Raw genomic sequence first — 15,158 nt, forward strand, 5'->3', positions numbered from 1 at the left:
TTCAGTCCACATCCAGTAACTCTAACCTTCTCGTTGCCTACAGTTATGTCCTGTAACTCTAAAACATTAGACTAATTGAAAGGAAAACAAAGGGAGCCGGGAGTAAACTTGTGTACATTCTTAGATTTTCTTTAAGCAAGCCATGCGCGTACCACGAGGTGGTGTAATGATGTATGCAATTCACTTATTTTTACGTATAACCCATAATTAATTATTTAAACAAAATGAGTTTACAGTATTACTCAAATACTACTGAAATACTAAATACACAACATTTCCTCCCTGCTTAGCTATAAACTCCATCTCAATATAGAATGTATCTCAACTGTATACATCGTATACTATACGATACAACTACTACACAGACATCCACAGCATAGTAAATTTTTAAATTATCTCATTCAGTCCTGAAGATTTAATCGCTTTGGGCCTTTCCTGACAAGGGGGATCACTCTGCTTGGCAGGTGAGACTTGTGGCTGTGAAACATTCTCAGGTTTTGGGGCCTCCTCCATGGTGGTTGTAGGAGTTGACTCTGGAACTGCAGGAAATGGTTCTGCTTTTCCCAGCCTTTCTCTTTGGATCTACTACAGTCCTTGCTTCTCTCTTGGTCCAGGCTTCTTCCTCTCTCCCTATCCCTTTCTTGATCTGTATCATGGTCTTGTTCATGTTCTTTCTCTCTACCTCTTCTTTCCTTTTCAACTTCTTGTCTTCCTTTTTCTTGTTTACTTTTCCTCCTTCATAGGATTTACGTCTTGATTTTGGAAAAGTGCATTTAGTTCACTGGAGTATTCTCCTATTAATCCTTCTATTGCTCCCTTTATAATCTGATCTGTCCTCTTGGTTTCTTCGTTTTCAATATCCTCTGTTTTCGTACCTCCATTGACTCCTATCTTTTTGGCCTTCCATTTATCCAGCTGGGCTGTGCTCTTTGTATCTACTTTTACAAGCACTTTTTTGTCTCCCCCTTGAAGTTCACACAATAACCTTTAATCAAACTAAGATGATTCTGTTTTTTTTTTATACTCACAAAAGTCAAATGCTTGCAACTTTCCTTAAACTCCCTGAACTCCCTTCCAGCTTAAAACCAAGCCACATTTTGCAAGTAATTACCTGATCAGCATATCAGAGGCTTTCTCAGATATATTGCCTACAAAATTGTTATTGTTGGACCACTGCTTTTATCTCTTTAATGATTCCTCTGTGTAGCATGATCCTTCATTGTTACAATATACTTTCCAACCAGAGGCACAGAGGATGGCACCAACACCTTTTCACCTTCTGTTGAGCCACGGTTCATGGTTACATCATGGAGACAGTTGTGGCATCACCTAGTGCCTTTCTTCATTCTCTTTCAGTTGACTTTTGCAGGAGATGTGGCACATAACTGGGGGATGAATCTCCAATCAAGCTGTAGTTATCTCAGTCAATCACATCCTCACAATGATGGCCCTCCTGATTGTACCACATACAAGCTCAATGTGGCTTGTTGGTAATTGTATTTCACTTTTACCAATGGCATTCTCAAAGGAATTACCTTTTCTCCAGAATAAGTTTAGCTGGATATCTACACGCTTCAGTTTAGTATCTTTGAAATGCAGTTCTTGTGGAATGACTGAAACAACTGAGCCAGTGTCCAATTCCATTTTAATTAATTTACTGTTCACTTCTTGTTTAAGCCATATTGATGTCTATTGTTAGGTTTCATATTGTAAATCTCAGGGTTTCCCAGTCCTGTGTCCCTCTCATCATTATTAGATTTTTCATCAACAGCATGCAGATTCAAAAAGAGCACTAATCTGCAAATTTAATTTTTAATCTTCATCTCTTCCAGGGCAGTCCATTTATTTTTGTTTGCCCAAGATACTCCTTGTATGTGTTCTTCTTTGGGGCATTTTCTGCAAGTTTCACCTTTAAATCTGCATTAGTCTGGTGTATGTGAGGCCCTACCACAATGGTTATACAATTTGTTCAGCCAAGGTGGTTTTGGTTTAGATGCTGCATTTTTGTTTATGTTCATTGCTGCAACTCAATTGCATCTCTGTCTGCTGTTTCCATTGATTCAGCTACTTTATCTACTCCTTAAAATGTAAGTTGTGCTTCAGTTAGAGCTGTATTTGAATGCTTTCCTGTAAGATTCCACAAACTAAACAATATCTTAGTGCATTATTAAGCTCATTACCAAACTCAGAATGCTCAGAAAACTTCTTCATTTCAGCTACGTACGCTGAAATAGACTCCCTATTTTGATTCCGCTTATGAAACCTAAAATATTCTGCAAACAGCAATGGTCTTCATTCTAAATGTTCTTGCATTACTATTACGATATTAGCAAAGCTCATTTCAGTTAGTTTGGTTGGAGAAGTTAAATTTCTAAACAATCTGTATGCCTTTAAACCCAATGCACTCAGTAAAATTGGCACTTGCTTCTGATTGGCTATTACATTTGCTTTCAAATACTGCTCAGTTAGCACAGTATACATGAGCCAGTATCCATTGAGCAATTAAACACATCAATCTTTCTGAAGTAGCTAGCCATTTGCTGGTTCTTTATGAACCTGTGAATTCTTCCATTTTCTGCTTTTGTTAAACTTAATCGGCCCAGTCTCCTTTTCTGGCGAGACCAGTGTTATGTTGTTTTTTTTTTAACTCAACTGTTTTGTTTTGTTTTCTGAAAAATCAAATGTCTCACTGTGCTTCAACAGGTAGGTAGTCATCTTAGGTTCATTTTAAAATACTTCATCACCAATTACATTTTGTAACTCGAAAGTATTAGACTAATTAAAAGGAAAATAAGGGAGCCAGGTGGTAACTCGTGTTTGTTCTTAAGTTTTACTTTAAGCAAGGTGCGCGTGTATCATGTGACAGCATAATGACGTTTGCAAGTCACTTATTTTTACATATGCTGTGATCCATAATGGCTTATTTAAACAAGAAAGCTTAATCAAATAATATATTTACAATATTCCTCAAATATTAAATACACACACCTACCACTTGAATTCACAAACCATTCCCACTCTGGTACTTCGGTCTGTGTCCTCCTGCACTGCACTGTTATAACAAACTCCAACATAACTCTGACAAACAACACCTCATCTTTCACCAGAGCACACTGAGTCAGCAGGATCCACTACTGAATTTTCCAACCTTAGTTAGCTCACTTTTCCCGTATCAGAGCTGGCTATTTTTGTCAGAATTGTTTTCTCCTCCCACATTCATGTAATCTAGTCTGCTGGGCATGTCCTAGAGGATGGACTACACAAGATTGCACAGACTTCACAACATAAGCTACACATTGCAACGACAAGGGAACTTAACTGCCCCATCAGTTCACCTTTTCTGAGAAATGTCCTTTGTTACAGTAGTGGCTTCTTCACCTCTGCTGCCTACACTAGTTTCCTTCATTTACAGTTCTAATGAAAGGTTCTGACCTGAAATATTAACTGCTGCTTTTTCCACAGAAGTAGTTTGATTCTCGAGTTTTTCCAGCATGTACTGTTTCCTAACAGTTCAGTTAGCCTCCACTCTATTCTGAAGCCCCTCAGCTTTCATCTTTGACAAATCTCTAATCTTTTGCATCTACAACGTTAAATGGTTCCAGCCTTCCTGAGCATGGTCGACATGGAAGCCAATCGTTCTGGCCTGCTCTGCTTATGCCATCATTCTGTTTGGCTATGCTTCATCTGAACCTCAAACCTTTTAACCAGTCCTTGAAATCCACTTCCATTTCATTTTATTTGTGCTAAAGACTTTCTTTTTCTCAGCTAAAATTACAAAATCTAAAGTGCACAGCTATTATGCCAAATACATTGTAAAATACCATTAAATTAAACCATTAGAATCTAAAATACCTCGTTAAGATCTCTCATTGGTGTCCCTTTCCCGGATGTGAACATTCCCAGTGCCCGGAGATGCTTCTTGCTGTATTGGGCACCTGTTCCAAGTGTGCCCCTGTGCTGTGCCCTCTCCTGTAACAAGATGTCCCTTCTGCTTATGCGCAAAACAGCAAGATTTGCGAAATAATTTCTGAAATACTCTGATACAAATGCAACATCCTTTATATCTTACAACACTTTAAATCCAAACATTGTGGCGCTTGACTTTTATTTGATTGTCAACCTGCTCCTGGCAAATCACAGTTACTTGCAGAGGCTCATCATAATATCAAGTCCAATGCAGAAATAGATCAACTGGCCCAACACGTCAATGTCCTATGCTAAGGGATGTTGGGGGTTCACACTTATCTTTCCATCCCTTCCTACTTAATCCATACGGCTCAACCTCTTATGCTTTTACATGTGATACATGCTTCTCATGAATTCATGAAAAATCACAAGGAATTACTGATTTATTGACATCCAGTTCTAATTTCTCTGCAGAGAGAAACATTTTTTCTGTATTTACTATATCAATTGCTGTCAAAATTTTCAAGCCCATCACAAGGTCAATCTTTCCGAAAAATATTCTCTCGCTTTGCTATCATTCCTGTGAATTTAATACTTTGTCGGCATCTCAGGAGCCATTCAGTAATTATTTTTGTTCCTCAGTTTACATGCTTGTAATTCATCTAGTCGAGTGAGGTTTGACTTACTAGCCAGAGATTCAGGAGAAGGAAACAACGATTGCATAGCTCTTTAGTTAGTGTCACTGACAATCCGCGCCCAGATTGTGGCACAATCTATGGCACAAAGCTTTGCAAGGGGGAAGGGAGGAGTGGGGATGAAGTGAAGTTCTGCAGAAGGAAAGGGATAAGGACAGATTGCCAGCAGAGGAATGGAGGATTAATTTATCATAATGCAAATCAAAAGAAGTGATTAAAACAAATTTAAAGAATGAGCTGTGGGTGGCAGGGGTGGGGTATGTGAAATCTGTTAAGCAAGAAACAGAACTGGGGGAAAAGAAAACATTCAATCTCTGGACAAAAAAGGGTGGAGTCAAGACAAAAGATAAGCAAATTAAACAATTAAATATTTAACTTCTGAGCTGAAATGCTGTGCCTAGAACTAAGTGAAGAAAATAAGCACCTTTATGAAAATGCCCAAAGTTAAATTGATGTTTCACAGACAGAACACCAAATGCTGAATAGGCCCATTTACTTCAATTAATCTAATCCTTTTACCTGTTTCCTCATATCACTTTTAACTCTCCCTCTCAACATAGACTGTTCCATTTCTTCAGGCTGGGACAGGGTTAGGATCCTCAATGTACCAAACACCCAGACTTTGGGGGATTAGAATCAAACTCCTCCTGCCACACAGCCGTCCCCACCCACCCCCACCTGACTTCAAACCACCATCAACGGTGGGGCATTCAGCTTTGGGCAAGGCAAAAAGCACCAAATTTTTCCACCATTTAAAGTACTTTAACCCTTTCATATTTATAGAGTTCTTGGTTTCACATGTAAGTGACAAAATCCCCATCAGGCCCAATCTTTTCATGTTTAGGTTTATTTTAGCATCAGTAATAAACCACCAAAAATCACACAAGGCCAACAAAAGAAAAAGTGTTTTCCAAAAAATCCATTCAAATTACAAATGTACTTTAAATTACTTGCTGCTTATTACAAGGTGATTGATTCTAAGCTGTACACAGGTACAAAATTGAAACCCAACCTGACTGTAACAACCAGAAACCTAACACCAGCACTTCTCATACCAGGCTTGACCTTACCACATTTTCTATTATTGCATCAAACACTGACGTCAAATCAATGTCTACGGAAAGCGCTCCTAATCAGGTGAAGGATCCTATCCACCACCATGGGCAGAAGCCATCACTGGGGCAAATCTAAAGTTGATACCTAGGAAGGTGCTGACCCACCCCAAGTGACATTTGCTGTCCAGTTCCAAGATGGATATCGTATCATCTGGGGTACTAAATCAAATGTGAAACAAGAATCTTAAAAAAAGCATATCCCTGGCTCAAACAAAATCCCTGAGTTGTGGGACCTTTGAAAAATCAATTAGTCACTTTTCTTAAGGCCTCAGGATGAAACTTGTCTTCAGACTTGTCAATCTGCAACTGCAAAAATTTGCTCACTATTGCTGACCTGTTTATAATAACTTTTCTAGAGCTCCTCCTTCCCTTCTAATTTCCAGTTACTCACATCTCCCATAAGGTGGGCTGGCCCATCAGCAGACAAAAGCGAGGAGCAACATCTTAGAAGGCACTGTGGACCTCGAAGCTCTCTAGGGCATGTGAAAGCCCAGATAAAACAATGGAATGAGCACATCACGTCACATTCAACCCAACTACTTGTCCTCTCCAGCACCTCCCGCAGGACCCTCTTCAGCCTCCCCAGGACCTAGAACCAGACTAGAGGAAGGCCAGTCTTACTCCCAGGAATGACTGAAGAAGTATTAGTGGCACTCACCTCTGAGCCCACTGAAAAGGCTCACGCACAAGCTGCCATCTAAGTTGATACTCCAATGTGATATTGAAGGAATATTCTCAGATGTGCAAGGAATATCATTAGAAAGCATTTTAATCCCATTTGAAATCTCTCAAAGACAAATAAAAATATTGTGTACACAGAGAGCAAAAAGAATGGTGACCTCATTTGTACCCAGGCCAATGCTCAGCCTTCAATCACCACAATTGTGTAAGATTTTGTCTGCTGCCTTCCCTATGCTGCACACGTGACCACATCAAAAACTTCAAACACAAGAGAGTGTGCAGATGCTGAAAATCCAGAGCAACCTTCATTTCCATAGATGTGACCTGACCTGCCGAGTTCCTCCAGCATTTTGTGTGTTTTACTTCAATAATTTTATTGTTCTGCTTTAACACAATCTGACAACTTCATTATTACTGATAAAAGAAGTCAATTTTCAAATTGTTACAACAAAATTCAACCTTCCCTCCACTGACTCCATCTACACTTTCCAATCCCTCGGGTAAGCAAGTAACATAATCAAGGGTCTCTCCCATCCCAGTCACTCTATTTTCTTCCCTTTGCCGTCAGGCCTGAGAACGCAGACCACTGGGTTCAAGGACATCTTCTACCCCACTGTTATCAAACGGACATCTCACACGCTAAAAGGTGAATTCACAGCATCGTGGCCCTTGCACTGAACCTGTCTACCTTCACTTGAATTACATTGTAAGTATAGCACTACATTTTGCATTCTGTCTTGTTTTTACTACTTAGATGGAATTATGTACAGCACGATCTGTCTGTAAGGCATGCAAAACAAAGGTTTTCCATTGGATTGTGGTACATATGACAAGAGCAAACCTATATCAAATTCTCAAATAGCATGAGATTTGAAATCCATTTTGCTTAGATAACTAAGAGGGGAATGTAATGGACAGAAGAGCATTTAAGGTAGGCTTAATTCAGTCATTATCAAAGTGAATGGCAGGGAATGGCCTACTGCTTCCTATTTTCTGGTGTACAGTGTAATGGGTACGTTCCCATTTTAGCGACCAAGACTGCAATAACTAACCTTCTTGCAAAAAATTTCCACAAAGCATTGAATAAAAAGTATTTTTAAACCATTACTGGGAACATCTGAAAATGATGGACAGTGGAAAAAAAACCCAGCTGTTCCCACAAACCAGTGCCAAATTCAGAGTGTTGATCAGTGAGTTTGATGGCAAGTTCCGTGGCAAAGGGCCAGAAATATTGAAGTTAAGAAGTCAGACGTGCCTAAGCGGGGTCCCTGTGCACAGCACTGTTAAACTGAACTATTATGTGTGAGTAACAGTGGTCACTATTGGAACAAAAGTCTAACTTCCATGACAACAATCTAAAAAGGACCAATGAACAGTGTCTTTCCATCCTCTAACGGATGATGCTAGGAGGCCCATGTGACATCAGGAGCACACACTTACTTCTTGTCTGATTGAAATCCAATCAGGTTCGTAGCCATGTTTTGTTCTGGAAAAAGACCATTTTCAATCTTTTAGCACTGAAACAAAGAGGACTCTGCAATTAACTTCTTTGGCCATTCAGCAGGGTAATATCTGAAACATGCAGTCAGAGGAAGAGAAGAAAGTACATGGGGTACATGTGAGAAAAACAAGTCACTCAGAGATAAAAGGTTCTTAAATTATCTCTGACATATGTTATGAAATTTGTTGTTTTGCAGCAGTACAATGCAATACATAAATTACTATATATACTATGTACTACATGGCCTTTCAACCTACAACATCCACGCTGACTATTTTGGCCTATTTGCCTGCATTTGGACTGTATCCTTCTATGCCTTATCTATACATCGTATGTGTCCAAATGCCTCTTAAGCATAATAATTGTACCTGACTCCACTATCTCCTCTGCAAGTGTGTTCCAGATATCAACTGAATAAAACTCACCTGAAATCTTCTTTAAATCTCTTACCTCTCGCTTTAAACCTCTTGATATTGATACCACTACCATGAGAAAAGAAATTGACTATCTTCACCCTCTCATAATCTTAGATACTCCAAGGAAAACAATCCCAGTCAGTCAATCTAATCTCTCTTGATAAGTAAAGTTCTTTAATCCAAAAAACTCCTGGAGAATGTACTCTCTCTGTGCATTCTCCTTTAATATGGTGAAGAACTCTGAATGCAGCTCAGTGTTTATTAAAGTTGCAACATCATGTCCTAACTCTTATATTCTCTGCCCTGACATTTGATGACCAGAAGACAAGAAGACATAGGAGCAAAATTAAGCTATTCAGCCCTTCAAATCTGCCCCACCATTCCATCATGGCTGATTTATTATCCCTCTCAACCTTATTCTCCTGTCTTCTTCCCATAATATTTGATGCCCTTACTAATGAAGAACCTAACAGCCTCCATTTTAAATATACCCACAGACTTGACCTCCACAGCTTCTGAGGCAATGAATTCCACAGATTCACCACCCTCTGGCTAAACAAATTCCTCCTCATCTCTGTTCTAAAGGGATGTCCTTCTATTCTGAGGCTGTGCTCTCTGGTCCTGGAGTCCCCCACTACAGAAAATATCCTCTCCACATCCACTCTATCTAGGCCTTTCAATATCTGATAAGTTTCAATGAGATAGATAGATACTTTATTGATTCCAAAGGAAATTATGGTGTGTCACAGTAGCATTACACATGCACAGATATAAATATTAGAAGAGAGATAGAAAGAATAAAAAATAAGTTAACATAAACAGTCTAACAGGAGGAGATCATCACTTCCCTAGCTACAGGTTGACTCATTATAGAGCCTAATGGCCGAGGGTAAGAATGACCTCATACAGTGCTCTTTGGAACAGCGCTGTTATCTTAGTCAGAGATTCCCCTTCTTTCTTTTAAACTCCAGTGAGTACAGGCCCAGAGCCATCAAACACTCATGTGTTAACCCTTTCATTTCCAGAATAATTCTCATGAACCTCCTCTGGACCATCTCCAATGCCAGCACATCTTTTCTTAGATAAGGGCCCAAATCCTCTCACAATGCTTTATAAACCCTCAGCATTACATCCTTGCTTTTGTATTCTAGTCCTCTTGAAATGAATGATAACATTGCATTTGCCTTCCTCACCACTGACTCAACCTGCAAGTTAAACTTTAGGGCAAGTCCCTTTGCATCTTGAATTTTGAAATTTTCTCCCCATTTAAATACACTTTGTTCCTTCTACCAAACTGCATGATCATACACTTCACACCACTGTATTCCATCTGCCACTCCCTTACCATTCCCCTAATCTCTCTCCGTCCTTCTGCAGATTCCTTGCTTCCCCAACACTACCTGGCCCTTCACCTATCTTCAAATAATCTGCAAATTTGGCCACAAAGCCATCGTATTTGTCATCTAAGTCATTCACATATAATATGAAAGGACGTAATCCCAACACTGACCCCCGTAGAACACCACTAGTCACCGGTAGCCAACCAGAAAAGGCTCTCTTTATTCCCACTCTTTGCCTCCTGTCAGTCAGCCAGCCAATCTTCTATCCTTGCTGGATGACAGGCAAGATGAATATACACAAATCTTCCTCACCACTATTGACCTTTCTTGTCACTTTCAGGGAACAATGGAAGAGATTAATTGGCAGAATTTATCAAAAAATGGTGTCAGAGTAGACTGCATTCTTTGAAATTGTCTATTCCAACCAGATAAATATCAGTAAAAACCATTTTAACCTTGTACAGGGTTTCGACCATGATAGCAAGAACACCTTTGCCAAAAACGTACTTTAATAGACATAAACCTTCACCTTGTTTTTTTATCTGAAAAACTCGACAAGATTATAAACACTCCATGTTTCCCAAGCTATTGTTCAATGTGAGAATATTGTGACATCCAAAGCTCAACAGGAAGAATGTGTGATGCTTACAGGAAGTGTAGACCAAATGCAAATCATTAACGAATAAAATTCCTATGAAGTAGCCTACATTTAGTTGATGAATCAATTGTTTTCATATTTCAATTAGTAGTTAAGTCACTACAAAAAGCCATTGACCATGGCCTCAAACTATTGTCCAGTAATTTAGCATAATTCAATGACAATTAGTTGGCTGGTGGTGCAGTTGCATCAGCACTGTACTTTGAGGTGAATGATCTCGGGTTCGAATCCTAGCGGCTCTCTGCACGCTTCCCATCCATGCTGGGTTGAGCATCAAGCTAGCAACTTGGCCTCGTTAAAAAAAGACAAGAGCTAAGGAAATGGCAAACATGCATTTCTGGACAGGAAGGAAATGTAAGACTCTCTACATCCTACACACATTTTGACTTCCACTCGAAATAGGGTTTGGGTTGGCAGAATGGCTGAACTCTTCTCCCCCGAGTGAGTGTTGCTGTATGGTATGGATTTCATTCGAATGTCATTGGTACTCACAGGATGCCTGGGATAATTGGACAACAACTTACAGAACACAGAAAGGGACATACAACTTCGGAATGAATCAGGAATCTTTGGCACCTCTGCTGTGCTTATGGACAGGATGATGGAAACAGCATTCTCCATTGGCCTGTCTTTTTCCTCCTACTTGCTTTTCCATGTTTCTCCCTGATATTGGTCCCAAATTGTTGATTACATTTCATAGTTTCTGGTAGGAGGCAAGAACCAACAGTTCCATTTACTGAACATTGCAATGTTGTTGAAGCCCCCATCGGTCACCATAGTGTTACAATCAAAGAAATTGCTTTGAGAAAACTGGGGAGTTCAGTGATTTTAAATGATACAGCTGTTCATCTTCTCGAGATGAAAAATATTCCTCACAATATCCATTTATTAAATAATTCCAACCGCCAAGATTCAAGAATAGCAGATCTTGCCTTTTTGTAAAAAACATTTAATTAGCCTTCACTAATTTGACCCCATGATCCCCTAAATCACTCTCACAACATCAGTTGAGAGAATACACTGAATTTTCTCATTCCTCGCTGTGCCTTCTCTTATTTACGTCACTGAATAGGTTCACAATTGATTTTTTGTAACTCAAGTGCCTAACCCATTATTCCTGGCTGTCCATAACTATTCTATCCTGCAATATGGAAGTATGCTTTACTGTTCCCGGATGCTCGTTTTCTCAACTGATACAACGTGCCTAAAATGCTCAAGGAATGCAGCAGCTGGGGTGGCATTTTTGGAAGGAAATAAATAGCCAATGCGTCAGGACAAGGCCTGATGACAGAGTCTCAGCACAAAACGTTGACTGTTTATTTCCCTCCATAGATGCTGTCTAACCTGCTGAGTATCTCTCGTGGTTTGTGTGTTGTTCTAGATTTCCAGTAGCTGCAGAATCTCTTGTATCTTCACCATCTCCAATTTCACCCCATTCCCTCTTGGGATAACTTGCATATCTGTTTGGATATGCAAAAGATCCCATGGCACCATTCAAAGACTAGGAAGCTCTTCCAATGATGATGGGTCAATACTGCCATGAATCAACACCATCATAGTGTTTAGAATTTCTGATCATTTACTTATTAGCTGCTTGAAGGATGTTGCTTTGAAAATGACAAAATTACTCTCAAGTTTGTCCCTAAAATAGTGATTGCAATTTAAATGTAAATGTAATCTGTTGCTCAGGTTCTAATATAGCCATGCTCAATACAGATATAACAAGAATGTTAATTATATAAATCTATTAACACATCCCAAGGCATTTCACAGGGGGGGGGGGGGTAATATATCAAAAATTGACACCAGGCCAAAGGAAGAAATATTAGATGGGTGGGGGACAAGTTTTGAGCAGCATTAAGGAGAGGTAGTGCAGAATATTGGGGAAGAAAGTCCAGAGTTTATGGCCGTAAACACTTTACCCTCAGTTACATGAAATGGAAGCGCACATTGATAATGGGCTACACCAGGAGCTAAGTGATTTCATGGAGGTGATTCATGTAGAGAGGAGGAAGTTCTAATAAAACGAGTAGTTGGCTATGGGAATCAGGAGATGATGACTACTGAGGATAAGTATCTCAAATACAAAGTATTGCTAAATAATCAAATTCTAAAGGCATGGCATTGGGTGAAAAGGATTGTCAGCTGGCTAAGTTACAAGAACCCCTCAAGCTTCTAATAGTCCTTTCAAAATAATAGCTCCACTTGACTTTCTCTTCTTCATTATGCCGCTCTGCAAATGATACTATGGCAGCTTTTATAACCACCCAAGAGTGCAACAGAACTTCCTTTAACATCTTGCCTTGAAGATGGCACCTGAGTAACTACAGAATTCCCTCATTACTGCAGTTAAGTATCAAGCAATATTGTAGAACCATATCCATTTTTTTTTCCAAGTCAGGATATCTCCTTGTACAATAAAACAGCCATGGTTGCATTTCCTTGCTCTTTCTCCAAAACCCTGCCAAATTTATCTTCAGTGTTTATCCAATTTCCCCTTTGAAAATGCTAACTTAATATTCTGAATCATAACTATTTGCTGCATAAACTGGATAGATTTCCAGTTAATTTAAAGCTGACCTCTGGCCTTTGACTTCTCTGCAAATAAGGATATTTTCTATTTACCCTTTCCAACTCAGCTTCATTTGTCCACATTTATTAAGCCTTATAGCCAATATATTATTTTATCATATGCACTGCCGGATTCGCCTTCCACGCAAGTGTCCGTTGTGAGAGTTGTGTTATTTATTGCTCATCTGTCTGACATCATCACATTTTAGAGATTGAAAACAATCTCTCCCTTCCATCTCTGTCCATGCAACAATGATCAGGTTCAGAGGAGAGTGAAGGCACGTGTCAGTGAAGACAGACTCAAGCAAACCAAGATGGCAAATAGATTGAACGTTTCATTTGCAGTTTGGAGGTTAACTACAACCTTTGGTGCACTACCACTCCATTCAGTGAAGGTCCACAGGTGATTAGCTCAATGTGGGATTGTGCAAGCATCCTCAGTAACTTCAGAAAGAGAGGGAGATAAATGGAAATAGCTATCTTTCCTGTTCCTCTTTGTTCTAGAATATAGAATGTCTAGGATCAATTCTTGCTACAGTGCCCAGCGTAGCCAAACAGCTATCTTACACATTTAAATCTGAAGAATGGATCCTTTAACGAAGATGGGGTTGCTCACTCTATTGAACTGTATACCAGATTAGAAAACTGTTAGTTGGGGAAAAATATGGAATATTGTTGTCTAGGGTGCAATGCGATTGAAGTATTTAAGATTATGTGACAGGATAGACTGGGATGTTTTAAAACGCAAACAACAGGAATTCTGCAGATGCTGGAAATTCAAGCAACACACATCAAAGTTGCTGGTGAACACAGCAGGCCAGGCAGCATCTCTAGGAAGAGGTACAGTCGACGTTTCAGGCCGAGACCCTTCGTCAGGACTGAACTGGAGTTCAGGCAGGCATGAACTTCAGATTGCCTCTGCCATTGATCTTGCCGGCTCCAACACCTCAGGGCATATTCGAAACCCGGACTCCAGCAATGACCATGGACACTTTCAAAGCGATTGCACAACCACCAACTGCGACTCCAGCCTCGAACTCCAGGCCGGGTCTTTATGTGCTGCTATTGTGACTCCCATCTCCCCTTCCCCCACCAATACTCTGCAATCCCATCTCCCTCAGATCCCATCGTCAGCTCCTGGGTACTCAGAGGCTCCATCTTCCTCTCACTACAACCCTCCCCACCCCACTGACACCCCCAGCCTCCCCCCCGATCCCAGCTCTCATCCGTGCTGGGTCTTCACCATCCCCTTCGACCTTCAACTGTCAGAGGCAGAACGCTCTGTCCTCAGTAAGGGCCTCACCCCTGTCCCCCTTTGCCCACACCTCAGTGAGTTCCGTGTTCTTCCGCCGTCTCCGTCTCCGAGCCTACTTCTTCGGCAAGGACTCTTCCACCCCCACTGATGACCCCTTCTCCCGTCTTCAATCCTCCTTTTCTTCATGGACACCCCGCTCTGGTCTTCTGCCTGCTCTGGATCTCTTTATCGCTAATTGCCGACGGGACATCAACCGTCTCGACTTCACCGCACCTTGTTCCCATTCCAACCTCACTCCTTTGGAACGCTGTGCTCTCCACTCCCTCCGCACTAATCCTAACCTTATTATTAAACCCGCCGATAAGGGGGGGTGCTGTTGTAGTCTGGCGGACTGACCTCTACCTTGCCGAGGCACAGCGACAACTCGCTGATACCTCCTCTTATTTACCCCTCGATCATGACCCCACGAAGGAGCACCAGGCCATTGTCTCCCACACCATCACCGACTTTATCCACTCAGGGGATCTCCCATCCACTGCTACCAACCTTATAGTTCCCACACCCCGCACTTCCCGTTTCTACCTCCTACCCAAGATCCACAAACCTGCCTGTCCTGGCAGACCTATTGTCTCAGCTTGCTCCTGCCCCACTGGACTCATTTCTGCATACCTCGACACAGTTTTATTCCCCCTTGTTCAATCCCTTCCTACCTATGATCGTGACACTTCTCACGCTCTTAAACTTTTCGATGATTTTAAGTTCCCTGGCCTCCACCGCTTCATTTTCACCTAGTCCTGACGAAGGGTCTCGGCCTGAAACGTCAACTGTACCTCTTCCCAGAGATGCTGCCTGGCCTGCTGCGTTCACCAGCAACGTTGATGTGTGTTGCTGGGATGTTTTAACAAGGGTTTAACTTTTATCTATGACCCTTGTTATAATGGGTAAACCCAAGTGATTCAGATTAATACTGTAAGCCTGAGAATCTTCACAGAGATTTGAGAGGCTACAGATTCACTTCTC

General features: G+C 40.8%; 1 protein-coding gene across 4 annotated transcripts in view; it reads right to left on the reverse strand.

Moving 5' to 3' along the window:
- nbeal2 (neurobeachin-like 2) overlaps nucleotides 1–15,158 on the reverse strand; it is a 231,554-nt gene that overhangs the window by 175,362 nt on the left and 41,034 nt on the right. The window contains exon 1 of one of the 4 annotated variants that reach the window (XM_063057251.1): nucleotides 3,853–3,946. The exons of the other annotated variants lie outside the window; for them this stretch is intronic. Coding sequence (XP_062913321.1) covers nucleotides 3,853–3,897 — 45 coding nt within the window. The 5' untranslated portion in view covers nucleotides 3,898–3,946. Of the gene's footprint in view, nucleotides 1–3,852; nucleotides 3,947–15,158 lie in introns of those variants that run through there. 4 annotated transcript variants of the gene reach the window in all.

This window comes from Mobula hypostoma, chromosome 1 (genome assembly GCF_963921235.1).
Source record: "Mobula hypostoma chromosome 1, sMobHyp1.1, whole genome shotgun sequence".
In the NCBI taxonomy this organism is placed as follows: domain Eukaryota; kingdom Metazoa; phylum Chordata; class Chondrichthyes; order Myliobatiformes; family Myliobatidae; genus Mobula; species Mobula hypostoma.